At 34.1% G+C, this 20347-nt stretch overlaps 1 protein-coding gene across 1 annotated transcript in view; it reads left to right on the top strand.

The window, feature by feature from the left end:
• Positions 1-20347, top strand: part of SLCO4C1 (solute carrier organic anion transporter family member 4C1) — a gene marked incomplete at its 5' end in the record, with an annotated part of 60653 nt that overhangs the window by 26105 nt on the left and 14201 nt on the right. Inside the window, 6 exons of the mRNA XM_082652346.1 lie at positions 8023-8205; positions 13995-14091; positions 15848-15969; positions 17140-17252; positions 19294-19438; positions 19853-20048. Of these exons, the coding sequence (XP_082508472.1) occupies positions 8023-8205; positions 13995-14091; positions 15848-15969; positions 17140-17252; positions 19294-19438; positions 19853-20048 (856 nt within the window). The remainder of the gene's footprint in view (positions 1-8022; positions 8206-13994; positions 14092-15847; positions 15970-17139; positions 17253-19293; positions 19439-19852; positions 20049-20347) is intronic.

Here is a 20347-nt window from a genome sequence, read left to right as displayed (position 1 = left end):
TTGTGGCACATGGGCTTAGTTGCTCTGTGGCATGTGGGATCTTCCTGGACCAGGGCTCAAACCCGGGTCTCCTGCATTGGCAGGCGGATTCTAAACCACTGCACCACCAGGGAAGTCCCCCCTTTGTTAATTCTTTATTGCTTTTTATTAGAGATGCCTCTTAATTGCTTGCTTTTTTCAGTATTTCTTTTTCCTAGATATTCTTTTGCGTGTTATCTTCTCCATCGCTATTCTATGATAAACTCATCTAGTGCCAGTGGTGTTAGTGCTGGGGGCAACTCATTAATGTGCAATTTATTTTTATATGTTTTTTATTTTGACTTCTTTTTTTGGGGGTCTTTTTTTGTTTCAATGAGATGGTTTTCTTATAAGAACCACTTTAGTTATAGCATATAAATTTCGATGTGGTTCGTTTCTAGTATCATTTCTGAGAAATTTTGTAATTATAATTTTTTGATCAAAGAATAGTTTAATAGAGTTTTTTAATTTTTTTGAATTCCATATAGAAGGGCCTTTTCCTTTTCTGTTGTCTTAAAAGTATCTAGCTTTTTTTTTTTTCCATTTTGGTCATACAGTATTATTGTTATTTACTCTTTGGATTGTATACCGATATTTTTGTTGCATAATATTTGGTCAGGTTTTTTTAGAATTGTCCATGGTACCTAAAAATGGAAGACACGATTTTATAAGAGAGTAGAATTTGACATGTTTCCCTAAATTCAGTGGTACTAATTATACTGTTTAGGCCTGCTCTATTGTTGCTTATTTTTAACAATTTGCTGTTTTGGACTGGGAAAGATGAAAATTAGTCTGCTGTTTTAACTTTTTATGTCTATTTTTGCATTTCTGGTAGTATCTGCTTAATAAAAATTGCTGCTGTGTATTTATATTATTTATTTATTTATTTTTAATTTTTATGAAAGTTTAAGCCTTTATCTGTACTTGGCTGTTTTATTCTATACTTTAAAAAATATTAATAAACTTGCCTTTTTAGAACAGTTTTAGATTTACAGAAAAATTGTGAAGATAGTATAGTTTCCATATATACCACAACCATTTTCCCCTATTATTAACATCTTACTTTGTATGCTACATTTCTTATGATTAATGAATTAATATTGGTACGTCATTTATTAAATTTTCTACTTGTTAACTGAAGTCCAAACTTTATGTAGATCTACTTAGTTTTACCTAGTTTCCTTTTTCTATTTTAGGATCTGATCCAGTATACCTTATTACATTTAGTTGTCATGTCCCTTTGGCTCTTTGTGGCTGTGATAATTTCTCAGAGTTTTCTCTTTTTTTTTGATGACCATAGAAGTTTTGAGGAGTGCTGGTCAGATATTTTGTAAAATGTCCCTCAGCTGGGATTTGTCTGATGTTTTTCCTGTGATTAGACTGGCTTTATAGGATTTTCAGGGGGAGGACCACACAGGCAAAATGCCATTTTCATCACATCATATGAAGGTACATGCTATCAACATCACTTATCACTCTTGATGAAAACCTTGATCACCTGACTCAGGTAGTATTTTTCAGGTTAATCCATTGTGAAGTAACTCTTTTCCTCCTTTCTATACTATATGATTTGGAAGAAAGTCACTATGTGCACCCAACATTTCAGAAATGGAGTGTTATGTGCCATCTCTTTGAGGATGCAGTATCTACATAAATTACTCGGAGTTATTCTGCATTAGACATTTGTCTCTTCTCCCACATTTATTTATTTATTCAATTATTTTTTTTCAGTGTGGCTGCATGGATTTATATTTTACATTAGATTATAATCCAATGCAACTTTATTTCGTTGCTCAAATTCTTCCAGCTTTGTCTACCTGGAGTTTTTTCGGTTGGCTCCTGTGTACCTTTGACATACCTCCATCATTGCAGATATTTTTGTTTGTTTTCCTTATTTTCTTGCACTCTGAGGTGCTGCAGGCTCATCCTATATATTTCCTGCTCCAGTCCTAAAATCAGCTATTTCTCCAGTGGGCCGTGGTTTCTTTAATTACGGAATGGGAAATAACTTTATCATCTAGAATACAGTGATTATATATAGTTACTTTTGCCTTTAGTCTTGCAGACTCCACTCATTCCAAAGTTACTTAGGTCAGCACCCTTACCCCCACTCTCCTTAGTGAGGTTGTTTCATATATTTGTATTACAGTTAGATCCTTTTGTCACATTCTGCCTTTCCTCCTGGAAACTTTTGGCCTCAAATGATTTTTAAAAGTTTGTGTAGAGTTCACTCTTTGTACTATAAAGTTCAATGTATTTTGGCAAATACTAGTCAAATATATGACTAGTGTCGTATATCCACAATCAAACCATCATATAGAAGAGTTTCCCTACCCTAAAAAAAATCCTGTGGTGGTTCATCTGTTCAACCCTCCCTCCCCTCTTCCCTTGGCAACTATTTCTATGGTTTTACTTTTCCAGATTGTCATATATTTGGAATTATAAAGTATGTATCCTTTGTGGACTGGATTCTTTCACTTAGCAATAAACATTTAAGATACATCCATGCCTTTCTGTGGCTTGACATCTCATTATCAATTTTTATCAATTCTAGGAAAAGTAAAAGAAGGAAATTATTCAGAAGTAATGCAGAGAGAGTAATATATTGGATACAGTAGTTTTAATAAGTAGATCTTAGGCCTTGTTTATTTGGGAAAAATGATAAAATTAGATCTGTTAACTGTTACAGCCTTTCATGTAGTACTGTAAAATGGGATATAGCCGGGCTAAAATATTGATACCCACAAACCTTAGACAGCTGAAGTACTTAAAACAGATCTGTGGAGAGGGACTGCAAAGATCAGTGACATGAAACTGATTATCCAGAAATAAACCCATACATAGGAAATGTAACAAAATATGTACTCTTTGGTTAATCCAACACAATGCTATAATCCCTGTCTTTTCACACTAAAATATATTACATATGAATTAAAAAATAAAGTAGTAAAAATGCTAGGATAAAACCCAACATAAATAACTTTATATGTAATCATGGAGAAAGGGAAGACTTTTATAAGTCAGATATCAAACTCAGAAGCTCTGAAGTAAATTTGAGAAGTTAGTTCACAGAAAAACATGCAGGTGGCCAATAAATATACAGAAAAATGCTTAAGTTCACTGAAGATTTTTTCAAAAGTGTTGCTGCATTGCTAATGGGAATGCATATGTTTATAACTCTTTGTTATGGCAACTTGGCAAATCAAATATAAATATTTATACACGTTGACCCGGCAGTTCCACTTTTTGGAACCTGTCGTACGATAGGCTTGCACAAATATGCCAAGATAAATTTTAAAAATATTCATCACAACATTGTTTTGACCTGAATGTATGTATAATATAATATTAATAATATATGTTATATTATTATTAAATAGAAGTTGGGAGGGAGATGCAAGAGGGAGGGGATATGGGGATATATGTATGCATATAGCTGATTCACTTTGTTATACAGCAGAAACTAACACAACACTGTAAAACAATTATACTCCAATAAAGATGTTAAAAAGAAAGCATACAAGCAAACTTAAAAAAAAAAATAGAAGTTGTGGACTTGGTAAATAAATCACATTTATGCTGTGGAATATTATAACAGTGCCAACAAAGAAATTTAAATACAGCTTTAAGTTCCAACATCAAGGATTTCTAGGACATAAGAAGTGAAAACTGGAAGTTGTTGAAAATAAGGATAGTATGTTTCGTATGATCATACATATGTAAAAATGTAAATGGATATAAAACATGTGAATGTGTGAGAAAATGTCTGAAAAATGATCGAAGGAACTGTTAACAGGGGTTATTGCCTTCATCTAAGTGACATGGGAGAGCATAAATAGAGGCAGGCAGAGGTAAGGGAGAGCTTGGATTTTTTCTTGGTATTCTTCTGTTTTATTTAAAATTTATTTAAACTAGTAGGTTGAAACCCATTGATTACTTCCTCTGGGAGAAACAAAAAAACACCAAAACCCCACAGAATACTCTTATAATCAAAAAGTCTACCAGATTACTACAGAAAGATATTTTCCTAAAGGCAATTTACCTATTATAAAAAGGAAATAGGAGAAAATAGTAAACCAATAATGCATGTACGTATGTTCAGTTTTGCAAAATGAACAATTTGCAAATAACAAAGCAAATAATAAGAGATTGTTAGTCTAATCTACTACCTCCAGGAAAGTGAATATTGAAACCAAGAATTATAATTCAAATGTTTGACATGACCAGGGAAATATCACAGATAATGCAGACCTAGCCCAGTTATAAATATAAATAAATTATCTGCCAAAATATCCATCAACCTCTTACAACATGAATATATACAGTATTATAGAGTATATTTTAAATACAAAATTTAAAATATATATTTTTATGCATAGAATTTGCATCTGAAAATTTGATGACAGTGAACCAGTTAAAGAATATTCAGGATTGGTGCTTTAGGGGCCTATGTCTCATCAATCAGGAAATAATAAATCTTGATCTGATATCAAGGAAATGAAAATAGAATTAGCTGAGGCCATTGTTAAAATGAAAATTCCTGGATACTACACCAGATTCAAAGGGAAAGGGTTGGAAATATATTTTTAACAAATCTCTTAGTTCATTAATATTATATGATGAGTTTAGGAAATATGGATTTACTTTAATACCCAGGCTTTGAATGTGATTTTTTTTTTTTTTTGCGGTACACGGGCCTCTCACTGTTGTGCCCTCTCCTGTTGTGGAGCACAGGCTCCGGACGCGCAGGCTCAGCAGCCATGGCTCACAGGCCTAGCCGCTCCGCGGCATGTGGGATCTTCGCGGACCGGGGCACAAACCTGTGTCCCCTGCATTGGCAGGTGGACTCTGAACCACTGCGCCACCAGGGAAGCCACTGAATGTGATTTTTTAAAAAGATTTTAATCAAATCCTAAAGATAACTATTTCTCAGGTATCTAAATTGGAAAGGAAGAGGTAAAATTATCATTATATGCAGATGACATGATATGATATATAGAAAACCCTAAAGACTCCACACAAAAACCACTAGAACTGGTAAAAGAATTCAGCAAGGTAGCAGGATACAAGTTTAACATACAGAAATCTGTTGCATTTCTTTACACTAACAATAAAATATCAGAAAGGGAAAGTAAAAAGACAATCCCTTTTAAAATTGCATTAAAAATATATAATACTTAGGAATAAACCTAACAAAGGAGGTGAAAGACTTATATGCTGAGAACTATGAAACACTGATAAAGAAAACTGAAGATAATTTAAAGAAATGGAAAGATATCCCATGCTCTTGGACTGGAAGAATTAATATTGTTAAAGTGGCCATATTACACAAAGCAGTCTATAGATTTAATGCAATCCCTATCAAATTACCCATGACATTTTTCACAGAACTAGAACAAATAATACTAAAATTTATACAGAACCATGAAAGACCCAGAATTGTCAAAGCAATTCTGAGGAAAAAGAACAAAGCTGGAGGCATAACCCTCGCAGACTTCAGACAATACTACAAAGCTACAGTAATGAAAACAGTGTTGTATTGGCACAAAAACAGACATGGATCAGTGGAACAGAAAGGAGACCCCAGGAAAAAACCCACACACCTAAAGTCAATTAATCTTTGACAAAGGAGGCAAGAATATACAATGGGAAAAAGACAGTCTCTTTGGCAAGTGGTGTTGGGAAAGCTGGACAGCCACATATAAATAAATGAAGTTAGAACACTCCCTCACACCATACACAAAAATAAACTCAGAATGGCTTAAAGACTTAAATACGAAACATGACACCATAAAACTCCTAGAAGAGAACATAGACAAAACATTCCCTAACATAAATTGTTGCAATGTTTTCTTAGGTCAGTCTCCCAAGGCAACAGAAATAAAAGCAGAAATAAACAAATGGGACCTAATCAAACGTATAAGCTTTTGCACAGCAAAGGAAACCGTAAACAAGACGAAAAGACAACCTACAGACTGGGAGAAAATATTTGCAAATGATGTGACCAACAAGGGCTTAATTTCCAAAATATATGAACAGCTCATACAACTCAATAACAAAAAAAACAACCCAATCAGAAAATGGGCAGAAGACCTAAATACACATTTCTCCAAAGAACACATACACATGGCCAATAGGTTTATGAAAAGATGCTCAATATCACTAATTATTAGAGAAATGCAAATCAAAACTACAATGAGGTATCACCTCACACTGGTTAAAATGGCCATCATTAAAAAATCTACAAATATCAAGTGCTGGAGAGGGTGTGGTGAAAAGGGAACCCTCTTACACTGTTGGTGGGAATGTAAATTGGTGCAGCCACTGTGGAAACAGTAAGAAGTTTCCTTAAAAAACTAAAAACAGAGTTGCCACATGATCTAGCAGTCCCATTCATGGGCATATATTCAGAGAAAACTCTAATTTGAAAAGATACATGTACCCCAGTGTTAATAGCAGCACCATTTACAATAGCCAAGACGTGGAAGCAACATAAATGTACATTGATGGATGAATGGATAAAGAAGACTCAATACATAAAATGGAATACTACTCAGCCATAAAAAATAATGAAATACTGCCATTTGCAGTAACATGGATGGACCTAGAGATTACCATAGTAAGTGCAGTAAGCCAGAGAGAGAAAGATGAGTACCGTATGATATCATTTATATGTGGAATCTAAAATACAATACAAATGAACTTATTTATAAAACAGAAACAGACTCACAGACATAGAAAACAAACCTAGGGTTACCCCCCTTAGGGAAAGCGGGTGGGGGAGAGATAAATTAAGAGTTTGGGATTAGCAGATACAATCTATATAAAAATAGATAAACAAAAAGGTCCTACTGTATAGCACAGGGAGCTAAATACATTCAATATCCTGTAATAAACCATAATGGAAAAGAATATGAAAAAGAATATATATATATATATGTGTATAACTGAGTCACTTTGCTAAACACCAGAAACTAACACAACATTGTAAATCTACTTCAATAAAAGGAAAAAAAGAAAAAAATAGACAACAATTTTTCCTTTTAAAATATTCAAAAAAACATCCTATGGACCCAAAGATTGCTTCAAAATATAAATGTAATAAAATAGTTTGACCTGTAAAAAAGAAGGACATAACTTCTAAATATTACTGCTTTGTAGTGAATATTTTAAAAAATTAATTAATTTTTGTCTGCGTTGGGTCTTTGTTGCTGTGCGCGGGCTTTCTCTAGTTGCAGCGAGCGTTGGCTATTCTTGGTTGCGGTGCACAGGCTTCTCATTGCAGTGGCTTCTCTTGTTGCAGATCATGGGCTCTAGGCTCACGGGCTTCAGTAGTTATGGCACGTGGGCTCAGTAATTGTGGCTCACGGGCTCTAGAGTGCAGGCTCAGTAGTTGTGGTGCACGGGCTTTGTTGCTCAGCGGCATGTGGGATCTTCCCAGATCAGGGCTCGAACCTGTGTCCCCTGCATTGGCAGGCAGATTCTTAACCACTGTGCCACCATGGGAGTCTCATGTAGTGAATATTGAGAATTACTGTTTTGGCCAAAATATCCTATAGTCTAAGTACACTTTTCAAATGTGTTTAAGATGCTGATTGATAAAATCAATATAGTGGTAACAAAAAAAAAATCTTCTTAAAGAAAAAATCAATACGGTGGTCATACTGTATTTATGACTTGTAAAAATATCAAGTGTAGTGTTTTTTTTCCCTTCAATTTGAAAACTGTCCTTCCCTGGCACCACTTAATTCACTTGTGTTTACACAATTTGTTAATTTTGGTTCTTAAGTAATGTTTCTCAGTTTTGTTCTGTATTTTCTAAATTTTGATGTAATGTTTCATAAATTGTTTTTAATAATGTATGTATTTTTAAATATTTTAAGTATAATCAAAGTGAAGTGATTGGAAGAAATAAGGAAGGTTATGTTAGGCAAGTATAATTTGTAAGATGTTTAAATTATTAGCTAAAATTTTGATAAATTCACAATTTTTTTTCCCCTAAAGATACATGCTTAACAGCAAAGAATAAAACCACCTGTACTGCTTCAAGTTCTTCACTCTTCTACTACTTGTATGTCTTTATTTTGGGACAACTATTGCTGGGAACAGGAGGAACTCCTCTTTATACCCTAGGAACAGCCTTTATTGATGATTCTGTGCCCACCCACAAATCTTCTCTCTATATAGGTAAGTTTGCTCTGTAATGTTAATGTCTCGGTGTCATTTTATCTTATTGCTTGTTTAATTTATAAGTAAAACATAACATACACTTATTAAGAAGTTATGATTTCATAGGTATTTACATTTGGTAAATGCAATATTACTTTTTTTGTTTATATGCTGATGTATCATGTCCTTTAGTTGAATGCGGTTATGATTTTTATTGACATCCTGCTCTGTTTCCTGTGGGGGGCATGCCAGCCTTCCTGGAAGTGCCATCCAAGCAGTAGGCTGTCTAGATTGCTGGAATGTACCCCAGGCTAATTTACACAGGTGTGGGGATAGAGCTCTGCTGTTCTACTGACTTACTTCATCCTACGTGGACTTGACTAGAGTCAACAAAAGAAACCACACAATGGTACTCAGAAACTCCTGTGGAGTTCTCTATTTCAGATTAATGCCTTTTATGTATGACTCAATTTTTTCCTTTGTGAACTAATACTTAGCAGTACAAGTTTCTCTTAAATTCCATCCCTGAAGTTCCTGGAAGGTAGAGTTAACTAGACCATGCATGGCCCTACATCCAAATTAATGTGTAATCTATTTGCACATGAATTTTCACTTTATCAGTCTATTATTCTAATGTAGGGGACTTAGTCCATTTGGACTACTATAACAGAATACCATAGACTATTTGGCTTCCAAGCAAGAGAAATTTATTTGTTACAATCCTGGAGGCTGAGAAATACAAGATCAGGGTGCCCATAGATTTAGTATCTGGTAAGGGCCCATTTCTTGGTTCATAGACAGCTGACTTTTAGCCATGGCAGAAGGGACAAGGGAGCTCTCTGGGGCCTTCTTTTAAGGGCACACTAGTCCCTTTTTGAGGGCTCCACTCTTATGACCTAATCACTTCCCAAAGGCCCCACCTCCAAATACAATTGCATTGGGAATTAGGTTTCAACATATGAATTTTGGGGTGACACAAACTCTTAGTCTATAACAAAGACCTATTGCCGTAGTCACTGGAAGCCAAGTGTGTTCAATGCAGCCCTGATAGAGGGTACTAATCTCTTAGGCTCATCTTTAATATGGAAAGCACTACACTTCTACTGTTTTCTCTACTTGCTTTGCTTTGGTCTCTCCACAAGATCTGATGCTCTCATTACACATTCTGGCTGATCTGTACAACTTCTCCATTTACTAATTTAACAGTGCTTTTATTTCAATTAGCTACTAGTGATGCTTTTCACTCTTCCAGTTCACAGATTTTCTTTCTGAGGTCCTCTTCTAATCAGTACTTCTCATAAAACAACTTCAATCTTTATATTTTAGTAACACACAAAATACGAAGTTATTCAAAGATTATTTAAGCATGCGAAGGTGGGGTGAAGGCCCACGAGACCATCCCAGATTTGAAGTTCTCTAGGACTTGACAGTTCTCAGGGCTATGATTTATCACAGCAGAAAGATACAAAGCAAAATCAGCAGAGGGAAAAGGTACATGAGGTGAAGTAGAGACAACCAGCTGCAAGCTTATAAGAGTCCACTCCCTCCTCATGGAGCCCCCTACAGATTGAAATTAATTCCTCCAGCCAGGAGTTGTGACAACATGTATGAAATGTTTTCTACGAGCTAAGTTCATTAGAGATTCAACGCCCAAGGATTTTATTGGTAGTTGATCATGTAGGAACCCTCTGCCTTGCACATAGAAAATTTCTAGACTCTCAGAAGGAATACAAGTGTTCAACAAAACCGCATTGTTTATACGAACAGTTTGAGCACAATGAGCCACCTTTATTAGTTAGGGAACTGTGGCATCCCTCTGGACATTTAAGATCCCAGGTGCCAGACAAAAGCCAAAGTTGCAAGCAGGTCTTTCTAAAGATAGCAGCCACAAGGCCTGCTACCTTATCTTTTTCTTCTACTGTAGGAATTCATTGAATGGTAATTTTTGAGAGTAAAGGAAAAAAACAAAAAGTAACAAAACTGGGAAACTCATTTTAGTTTTTTCAATTTCAGTTAACTGATACTTTTCATTGGGTAATTAGGTTTTGTTGATTGAAATCCTTTCGTATGCTTTTTATATTTGTATACATTTCCCCATTTCCAAAATCTTCCTCCCTTCTTTATTTCTTTTAAAATAGTATATATTACTGGTAGCATGCCTTCCTCTATGTGAAACAATTTTATGTAACAAGGCAAAAATGGGCAAAATGAAAACAGTCAAAATTTGCTACCTATTAGAATGAAGGAAAAAAGTGGTTACACAGCATCTCTAGCCTCACAACCTTTTCCTCTTTAAATGCTTTTTTGGGGTTTACAATTTTTGTCCTTTAATTGAACTTTTAAATTCATTTAATGTTATTTTGTGTTTAAATTTTTCATCTTAATATGTGCTTCCTATCTGCTCTACACTCTTATTTCTTGCCCTTTTTTTCTTTCTTTTTGATAATTTAATATTTACTATTTCATTTCTCCCCTCCATTAACTTCCTAGGTATATGCTCTTTTACTGTTCATCTGCTAATTACCTTATATGCAAACTTGATTTTATGAAATTCTAATGTTAATTGATACTTTTACCACATTCCTAATCATCACATAGGTCTTAAAACCCTTTAAATTTATTCCTTTCCCAACATTTATTCAATTATTTCTGTGTACTGTAATCCCTTCTATATTTAAATTCCTGAAATAAGTATTATTGTTTTATTTAAAAATATTGATCCACTTTTATAAACATGTTTACCTTTTTTTATTGCTCTTCTTTACTTTGCTACTCTGAGTTTCAGTCTGGGATCATTTTCCTTTAACATGAAGAACAGTCTTGAGTTAATTTATTGCAACAGTCTGCATGTGATGAATTCTCTTAGTTTTTCATCTAGTTTTCACTGGGAATAGATAATTAGTTGGCCATTAATTTTCTTTCAGTACTTTAAAAGTGCTATTCTACTGTATTCACTTCCACTGTTTCTTATGTATGTTTACCATTTTTAAGATTCTTTTCTGGTATTTGATTTTCATTTGTTTTATTTACTATGAGTGTATAGGTGAAAGATTACATTTATTTCATCTGTTTTGAACTTATATGACTTAATGAATATATTGCTTGATACTTTTCATTGGTTTTGGAATATTTCCTATGATTATTAATATAACTTCTGCCCTATTGTCTCCTCTCCTGGGACTCCAGTTACTCCAATTACATGTATGGTAGGCCTTTGTGGGTTTTGTTTTTTTTTAATGTATTCTTTCTCCTTTACTGTCTTTTCTGTATTTTCTATCCTGTATTTTTTCTGTGCTTGTTGATAAATATTTACTGATTTAATAATATATTTTCCAGTTTAGTAATACTCAGTTCAGTTCTAAGTAATCTGCTGTGGATCCATTTCATTTTTATTGTGACAAATGCATTTTATAGTTCTAGAATTTTTTTTCAGAATCACTCTGTGTGTCTTTTAATAACTTTCCCACCTCTGTCGTACATGGGAACACTACAGTCTGGGATGCCCTTTATCTAATTTCAGGGACTGAGTAAGTGCTAAACTGCACTTACTCTGTGAGCCAGTCTACTTCTAACTCATCCTTGCTTTTAGAGTATAGCCTCGTAGGTGCCAACTTAAAATGTAGGACAGGGAAAGTTTATAAGCTCTACTCCCTAAACTGCAACTTTTGTTTCCCTACTTCCTAGAGACTAGCAAAAGACAGTTTACCCTCCCAGTGCCTCTTATAGAATTAGCCAACATACGCAGGAAAAAAAATCAGTCCCAATTTTTGTTAAATCTCTCTCTTCTTAAGAATCTTAACACAGTGGTCCTTCACTATTTTTATCTGCCTTATATTTAAAAATAATTTTTACAGTTTTTAAAAGTTTTTCTTAGTGGGCAATTTGGTTGGAAATGCTAGTCTACCATAGGTTATCCACCATTACCAGAATTTTTAATTTTGGGGTCATAGCAAATTCACCTTTCATCAATTGAAAACTTTAAATTCTTTGCTTTCTTGATATATTTCTTTTATGAACATATTTGTGAACATATGCAAAGCATTCTTTATTGTTAACCAAGGAGTAATTGCTGAGGACTGAGAAAGCAGGTGATATAGATAGTGCTATTCAATGTGAATTACATAGATCCATGCCAACATGAAGAAAGTCAAAAAATGAAAATAAACTTTTAGAAACTTTTATAGCAATTTTTTAAAATAGATCTATTTATTTATTTAGGCTGTGTTGGGTCTTCGTTGCTGCTCGTGGGCTTTCTCTAGTTGCGGCAAGTGGGGGCCACTCCTCATTGTGGTGCACAGGCTTCTCATTGTGGTGGCCTCTCTTGTTGCAGAGCATGGGCTCTAGGCACACGGGCTTCAGTAGTTGTGGCCCGCAGGCTCTAGAGCGCAAGCTCAGCAGTTGTGGCGCACGGGCCCAGTTGCTCCACAGCATGTGGGATCTTCCCAGCCCAGGGCCTGAACACGTGTCCCCTGCACTGGCAGGCAGATTCTTAACCACTGTGCCACCAGGGAAGCCCTATAGCAATTTTATACTTCCACAAAACTTATAAGGTATTCTTACAAATGTATCAGTCTAAACCCTTTTGGAAATAATTTATAAAAGGATCTATCACCAAAGATAATTTGGGAATCATTGATTTCCAGATTTCCAGCATTTTTAATCATGTACTTTTAGCTATAAAATTTTTTGAGCATGAGTCATATATATATATATATATATATACTTATTTATAAATTATATACTTAAAATTTTCTACCAATACATTTTTTACATTCAAAAATACAGTTATGGGCTTCCCTGGTGGCGCAGTGGTTGAGAGTCCGCCTGCCAATGCAGGGGACACGGGTTCGTGCCCCAGTCCGGGAGGATCCACATGCCGCGGAGCGGCTGGGCCCGTGAGCCATGGCCGCTGAGCCTGCGGATCCGGAGCCTGTGCTCCGCAACGGGAGAGGCCACAACAGTGAGAGGCCCGTGTACCACACAAAAAAAAAAAAATATATATATATATATATATATATAGTTATAATATAAATTAGGGTAGTTGATAGATAAATAAAAGTTCTTATATGTTTTCAGATCATCTTGAATGACCTCTACTTTGGAGCCTTGATCTAGTACATAAGTCATTTTTACCATTGATGTATGCTTCACTTTGTGTATGGTATATTCCTTTTCTTTTGTGTATGAGAACGAGAATCTCAGTAATTAATGAAAAAATTCAGAAGGTGGTAGTATATGAAGATACTGATGTATGCATAATTTTTTAACAAAAAGTAAAAAGTTATATATGGCAAAGTTTTAAATATCAGAGAAATAAGGTCAGTTTAATTCTGTTGCAAGTTAAAATGGGAGATTCACTAAGAGAAGGAGTTTAATGGTTTACTTTTAAGAAACAGACTAATGAACCAGATCCAGGTTTTAAATCAGCTGCCATAGAATGCTTTTGGAATGTGTATAGAATATAAAAGCCTTCTCATTTCACTTTGTTTTCTTCCGTAAGAATTGTAGCCAGTAATTACTATCACTGTTCACAAAGGGTAATAGTAGATGAACTACCCCTGCTGTGAGTTAATGTGATATAACTTTCATAAATTTATAATTACTGGATTTGTTGCCATCACTATTGTAGTCTAAAAAATTTGACATTGAATTATGTATTTTAAGCTCCTTGACAAATATGTGTAATTTTCATATAATTCTAATCATTTTGTTTTTCTATAGTAAAATATTTCTCTTTCTTCACTTGTCAGACATTCAAAACAAAGTCCCACAGATGACCATTTTCATTGTCTTTGTTCTTTTTCTAGGAATTGGCTATTCCATGTCAATTTTAGGCCCTGCTGTTGGCTATGTGTTGGGAGGACAGTTGCTAACCGTGTACATTGATGCTGATTTGGGACAAAGGCAAGGCAATATCTATTTTTCTTTTATTTAGATTTATATTATTTGAATCACGTTAGTACCATAGGCGGAATATTTTTATAATATTTCTTCAGAATATCATGAGGGATTTTTCAGGAAACAAAACTGAATACACACAATTTTTATGTACTATTTTGGCTGCATTGCTTCACGAATTAATGCCACACCATCTCTTGGTATAGAGTATTTATTTACAAATAAGGATGCTTAATAGTTAGATGGTGAAAATTTTCAAAATACATAACCAGTTCCCTGTGCATTGTTCAAAAATAATAGTTTAATTAAAGTTAGTTGTGCTTTCAGTAGATTTAGCTGTAGGTAGATAGCCTGAGGAGTCTCGAGAGTTTATGATTCTCAGACTAAGTGCTATAGTAGCTCTGATAATATAGAGATCACAATTGTTCAGCTTTAACAACTGTAACACTGGAGGATAATAATAGGTAATGTTTGTTTATCCCATACTGTGTTCTAGACAACATAGGTTTTGTGTATAATGTAATTTTACATGCCATTTTATTTAATCCTCTTAATAATCTTATAAGGTAGTTGATACACAGAACTTGGTAAGTGGCCAAGGCATGAAATGAAGTAGATCTTTTTGACTCCAAAATCCCCTTCTTACCCACTGAGTTACCATCTCCTTTTCCTGAATAGAGAAGTTAGTGGCCTTTGCTGAGGCCATATTTTCTCATTTTACTGTAACTTCACAGTCCTTTGCATGACTGTGAGCAATGAATAAGAAAATGTGGTCACAGTATGTGATTTGTTAGTCCCAGGTTAATCTTTTAGAGACTAGGTTAATCTGTTTTGTTTTGTTTTTTTTTTTTTTCGGTACGTGGGCCTCTCACTGTTGTGGCCTCTCCCGCTGCGGAGCACAGGCTCCGGCCGCGCAGGCCCAGCGGCCATGGCTCAGGGGCCCAGCCGCTCTGCGGCATGTGGGATCTTCCTGGACCGGGGCATGAACCCGTGTCCCCTGCATCGGCAGGTGGACTCTGAACCACTGCGCCACTGAGGAAGCCCTAGGTTAATCTTTTAGAGACTATAGGTTAATAAAAAATTTCAGAAGGTGGTACAACACAAAGATACTGATGTTTGTAGCCCTAGGTTAATCTTTTCCAGACTGTATAAAAAGGTGTACAGAGGAAGCCCTTGAGCAGAAAGCTGGGTTTTAATTTCAGTGGAGTGAAATGAGTTGTAGAAATGATGTATTTTGAGGAAGAGCCTGTTGATATAAAAATATGACAACCATTATAACAAACTGTTAATATATTATCACTTTAAGAAGAATTTCACATTCAAATGAATGCCACAATTGGGGCATAGTGTATGGACGTTTAACAAAAATCAGTGATTCACTGTGAGATGTATTTAGTATTCTATATATATACTATATATTATAATATTCAGAGAAGAAAAATGTAGCCAAAGTTAGATAAAGAATGTTCAGAAATTCCATGCATGCTTTCAAATAGTCAACATACATATATTTACTATTAAATATTTAAAACTTCTGTGTTGTATCTGCCATGTGGAATACTTTGTAAATCATTATTCTTAGAGCTCTCACTTATGCCTGCTATCCATTGTGATTCTTCAAAATGGCTCCACTAGAAATTTTGGATAATATAATAATATTTCTCTATATATGCATTTGAATGATAAATTATATAATTATCGTGACTGAGTTTTAATTAACAAAGTAGAGTTGACTTTTACCTCCTGTTTTTCTGTCATATAGCATTGATATCACTGAGGATGATCCACGATGGCTGGGGGCATGGTGGATTGGATTTCTCATGTCTTGGCTCTTTGCCTGGTCTTTGATAATACCTTTTTCTTGCTTTCCAAAGCACTTACCAGGTAAAAATATTTTCTTTAAAACCAGGGAGTTTTATTCCAATTCTAGGCCAATTGTTGCTTTCTACATTATTACTAAGAACCCTAGAAAATTCACTATTTTTTTTAATAGAATCTCAGTTGTCTGCCTATGCAAACTTTTGAATATCTGTCTTTATTTTAGGAAATATTGGGTAACAATCTTAATATTCATGGTTTTTCTTTATTTTCATTTAATACCCAATAAAACTGTACATATTCACCTCTTTATTAAATTTATATCTTATGTGTTTTCTGGAATCTTGCTTTATGTTTATGTGAGATATAATATCTTTTAAACTATTAGTTTGTATTTAGTTAGTAACTTCAAGAGCCAATCGGCTTTAAATTATTGATGTTAATTATTTATTAATGATAGTACAAGTACTTTTTTTTCAATTGTCACCAAAGTCATGCTTTTGTATACTTTTCTTTTTTTTTTTTTTCGGTATGTGGGCCTCTCACTGTTGTGGCCTCTCCCGTCGCGGAGCACAGGCTCCAGACGTGCAGGCTCAGTGGCCATGGCTCACGGGCCCAGCCGCTCTGCAGCATGTGGGATCTTCCCGGACTGGGGCACGAACCCGTGTCCTCTGCATCGGCAGGCAGACTCTTAACCACTGCGCCACCAGGGAAGCCCTTGTATACTTATTTTCACCAAATTTCAATACTAAAAATCTGTCCTAAAAGAAAAGATTAATAGAAAAGAATATCTATTCCTTTGTCTGTGAGATTTTGTTTCTTTACAATCATGTGGTTCATATACATATCTATAGAAGTATTTTTCTCCAGGCTGAAGGCATTTAGTTGTTTCTGTTATATGTAACAGAATAGATGTAACAGGATAGATGATTAACTTCTGGAAATGGGTAGAAGAAAAGTAGGCAGAGTAGAAGTAGATGGACTCATTGATTTCTTTCTACCTTGGGCCATCCAACTTATGAGTCTATGTATTGACTGTTTTCTCAGATTTATTCATGGTACTATTATTAAAAATTAGACATGATAATAGGTAATAAATATTATTTCATCTAAAAAACATGTTAGAATTAGAGTAGAAGAGAAGCGCTTTAAACATTCTTTGTTTAATGCATAAAGGATGAGAAAGAATCATTAGAAAGCAAGAAGATAGAGTGGGTAAATTTACTATATTTTTAGGTACAGCAGAAATTCAAGATGGAAAAACTTCCCAGATTCATCAGAGTAATTCTTTACAACATACAGATGGGAATTTTGGACAAAGTTTTAAAGATTTTCCAGCTGCTCTAAAGGTAAAATAACACTGTACACACACACACACACACACACACACACACACACAACTATACACACATACATATGTAGATATATGTATATATTACAAATATATGTAAACAGTATATCCATACACACAAATATTATCATAATGCACTCTTGCTGGCTTATTTACTATAGTTCTAGCTCTTATAAAAACCTCTTCAGATTTAATTGTATTGTGCTTTGAGTAAATGAAAACTATTCCAGAGTAGATCGGTTGGAAGAACATGAGTTATCTTATTGGCAATATCAATATTCAGTGGTTCCGCGTTAGCATGTAGTCCATTATCCCATGCCATTTCCCTTGTGTAATGGATGGATCAATTATCATTGAATTGTAAATGTTTTTGAGAATGCCAAACCAATATTTTTCCCTTGTGAAAGAAGTGGCGGTTAGTGGTTACTTGTTTTGAATTTGAGGTTAAAGAAACAAAAGTGTTATGGTCTGTTTTATTGAACTCGGCAGAGAAGTATTCTTTCTATTTAGCATCATAAAAGTTTTGTACATAAGGGAATTTATAATTTTACCTTTTCAAGATTTGAACTTACTTACTTTTTATTATTTTTTTCCCTTCTCAAATAAAAGCCTTAACATGTTTTTACTCCATTCATCCTACTTTTTAACTCTCCTTCCTCCTCTGCTATACAGGCACATTCTTGTGTTTTGCTGAGATTGTTTATAATTTTTAATTCTAATTACTGTTATTTTCTTTTATAGTAGTTCTCTTCTATTTCATATATTTCTATTTATTCTATAAATTCTTATATGTATCAAGAGTCATTACTCACCAATGCTTTTTTTATCCTTATGTTCTCATGCTTTGAGATCTTGATTCTGATTCAGATCTCTATAGATACAGCATTTTATTGCTGGTTTTTCTCAGATAGGATGCCATCTAAGTATCCTTGAATGTCAGAATGATATTTCTGACTGGATGGATACTTTCAGATCATACTCCTTTAATTCTTGTAGTCTGTAGATGTTGTTTGGCTCTTTTCTAGTTAAATATGTTGCAGTTGAGAAGTTTCAAGTTAATGTGATTCTTAGTTATTTCTATCTGCAAATTTGTAAATATTTTCATTTCTCTTTGATTTCAGGAAATTCACTAGTTTATTCCTAAATATGTATCATTTTTCATTAATCCTTGCTTGGAGTCCATTATCTTTTTCAATCTGAAAACTTAAATATTTTCTGCTCATTATTTTAAAAAATTATTGCATTTCTTCATTCAGGTACTTTTTTTCCTTTTGTCACTATTGTTATTCTTATGTTCGATCATCTGGCTCTGACTTCTAAATCTCTTATCTTGCCTTTTTGTGACTCCTTTGTGTGTGTGTGTTGCTCAGTTTTATTAAATTTTTTTGCATTGAATATTCTAGAACTATACTTGGTGGTTTTTCACTTTATGGTTAAATATTGTGAAATAACTGAATCTCTACACTCCCCTCTGGTAGATTAATAAGGTTCTGAGAACTCCAGCAATATAGACCCTTATTGAAAATTGCTTAACTCTATACCTAAGGTTCTTAACTACCGAGAGCAATACTTGTGGAGCAATACCAAAAGTTTGATACTTAGAGACCACTCTCATCTTTGCTCACAGTCAATTCTTCATTTACTGGACATAGGGATTCAGAACACAATTTAAAAAAATCGAATATGGGGTAGATTTATTGTATGGAGATATATAGTAAGACTGGGGAAGAGAACTTTCCAAGCCAGCTTCTACCTCCTTTCCTGGTCCCTTGCATATGATCAAGGCACATTCACCCTGCTGATTAATCATCTGTCAATTTTCTAGGTGCTCCATGTATAAATTTTCTCAACATTGTATGTATAAAACTATTAGTGATCAGTATTTATACTTTTGTGCTAAAGAAAATGCTGAAATTTTACAAATAATTATATTGTGTGTATTTAAAATGTGCTATTTCATCATGGTACCTACCATTCTAATGCTGCATTTTGCAGTATAATCATAGTTATTCATTTGGTGAACTGTATTTTTTCTTTAGAATTTGATGAGGAATACTGTCTTTATGTGTTTAGTTCTATCAACTTGCTCAGAAGCCTTAGTTACTACTGGATTTGCTACATTTTTACCTAAATTTATAGAAAATCAGTTTGGATTGTCTTCCAGCTCTGCAGCTACCCTTGCAGGTAAAACATTTTCTTTGTTCTAGCTTAATCTAATAATCTTACTTTACCACATTAGATATTTATTAAAATAGCATAAAATTTTGGATAGCCCACTCCTTGAAGTTTAAACTTTACACTGATTTTGATAAACGTTTCCAATTTTCTGACATTAGACAATCTATTGTATGAATTTGAGAGATACAAATGCTATATACCGAGGTAAAGCGAATATATATTAATCTTAATATTCAAAACATTAATTTTATTAATCTCTTAATAGAACTGTTAACTCATTTACTCATGTTGTTTCTAAGTCACATGAGTGCTTTCATATGTTAAAACCATAGTACTACTTGTTTTTGATGTTTTCCAATTGTTGGTATAAATTACTGAGTATACGTGTATGTTTTCTCACTGTGTCTTCTTTCTCATTAGGGACTGTTTTAATTCCGGGAGCTGCTCTTGGTCAGATTTTAGGTGGTATCCTTGTTTCGAAATTCAAAATGACGTGTAAAAACATAATGAAGTTTGCTTTGCTCATGTCTATAACTGCACTTACACTGACTTTCGTATTTGTTTATGCCAACTGTGAAAATGAGCCATTTGCAGGTGTATCTGAATCATATAATGGGTAAATATATTTCACTGCTTTTTGATATTAATATCAGAGTAATAAACTATGTGTGTATTTCCAAGTATATGCTTTCTTAAATAAAATGATAAGAAATTGGCTTTTTAAAAAAAATTGGAAGGCTGCTTTTCCTATGTAAGAATATGTAGTTTTTACTTTTAGTTTCAATAATTGATATCATATTAACAGTTGGATATTTTTTCAGAAAGAATTTAAGAAACAACTATTCTGTACTGAGTACTATTCTCGGGGATACAAAGATTAATATTACAGAATCTTTGTCTGTAACGGATTCAACA

The sequence above is a fragment of the Grampus griseus genome (assembly GCF_964374135.1).
Source record: "Grampus griseus genome assembly, chromosome: 3".
Classification (NCBI taxonomy): domain Eukaryota; kingdom Metazoa; phylum Chordata; class Mammalia; order Artiodactyla; family Delphinidae; genus Grampus; species Grampus griseus.
The sequence above is the reverse complement of the archived record's forward strand: the minus strand, read 5'-3'. Positions and strand labels throughout refer to the sequence as shown.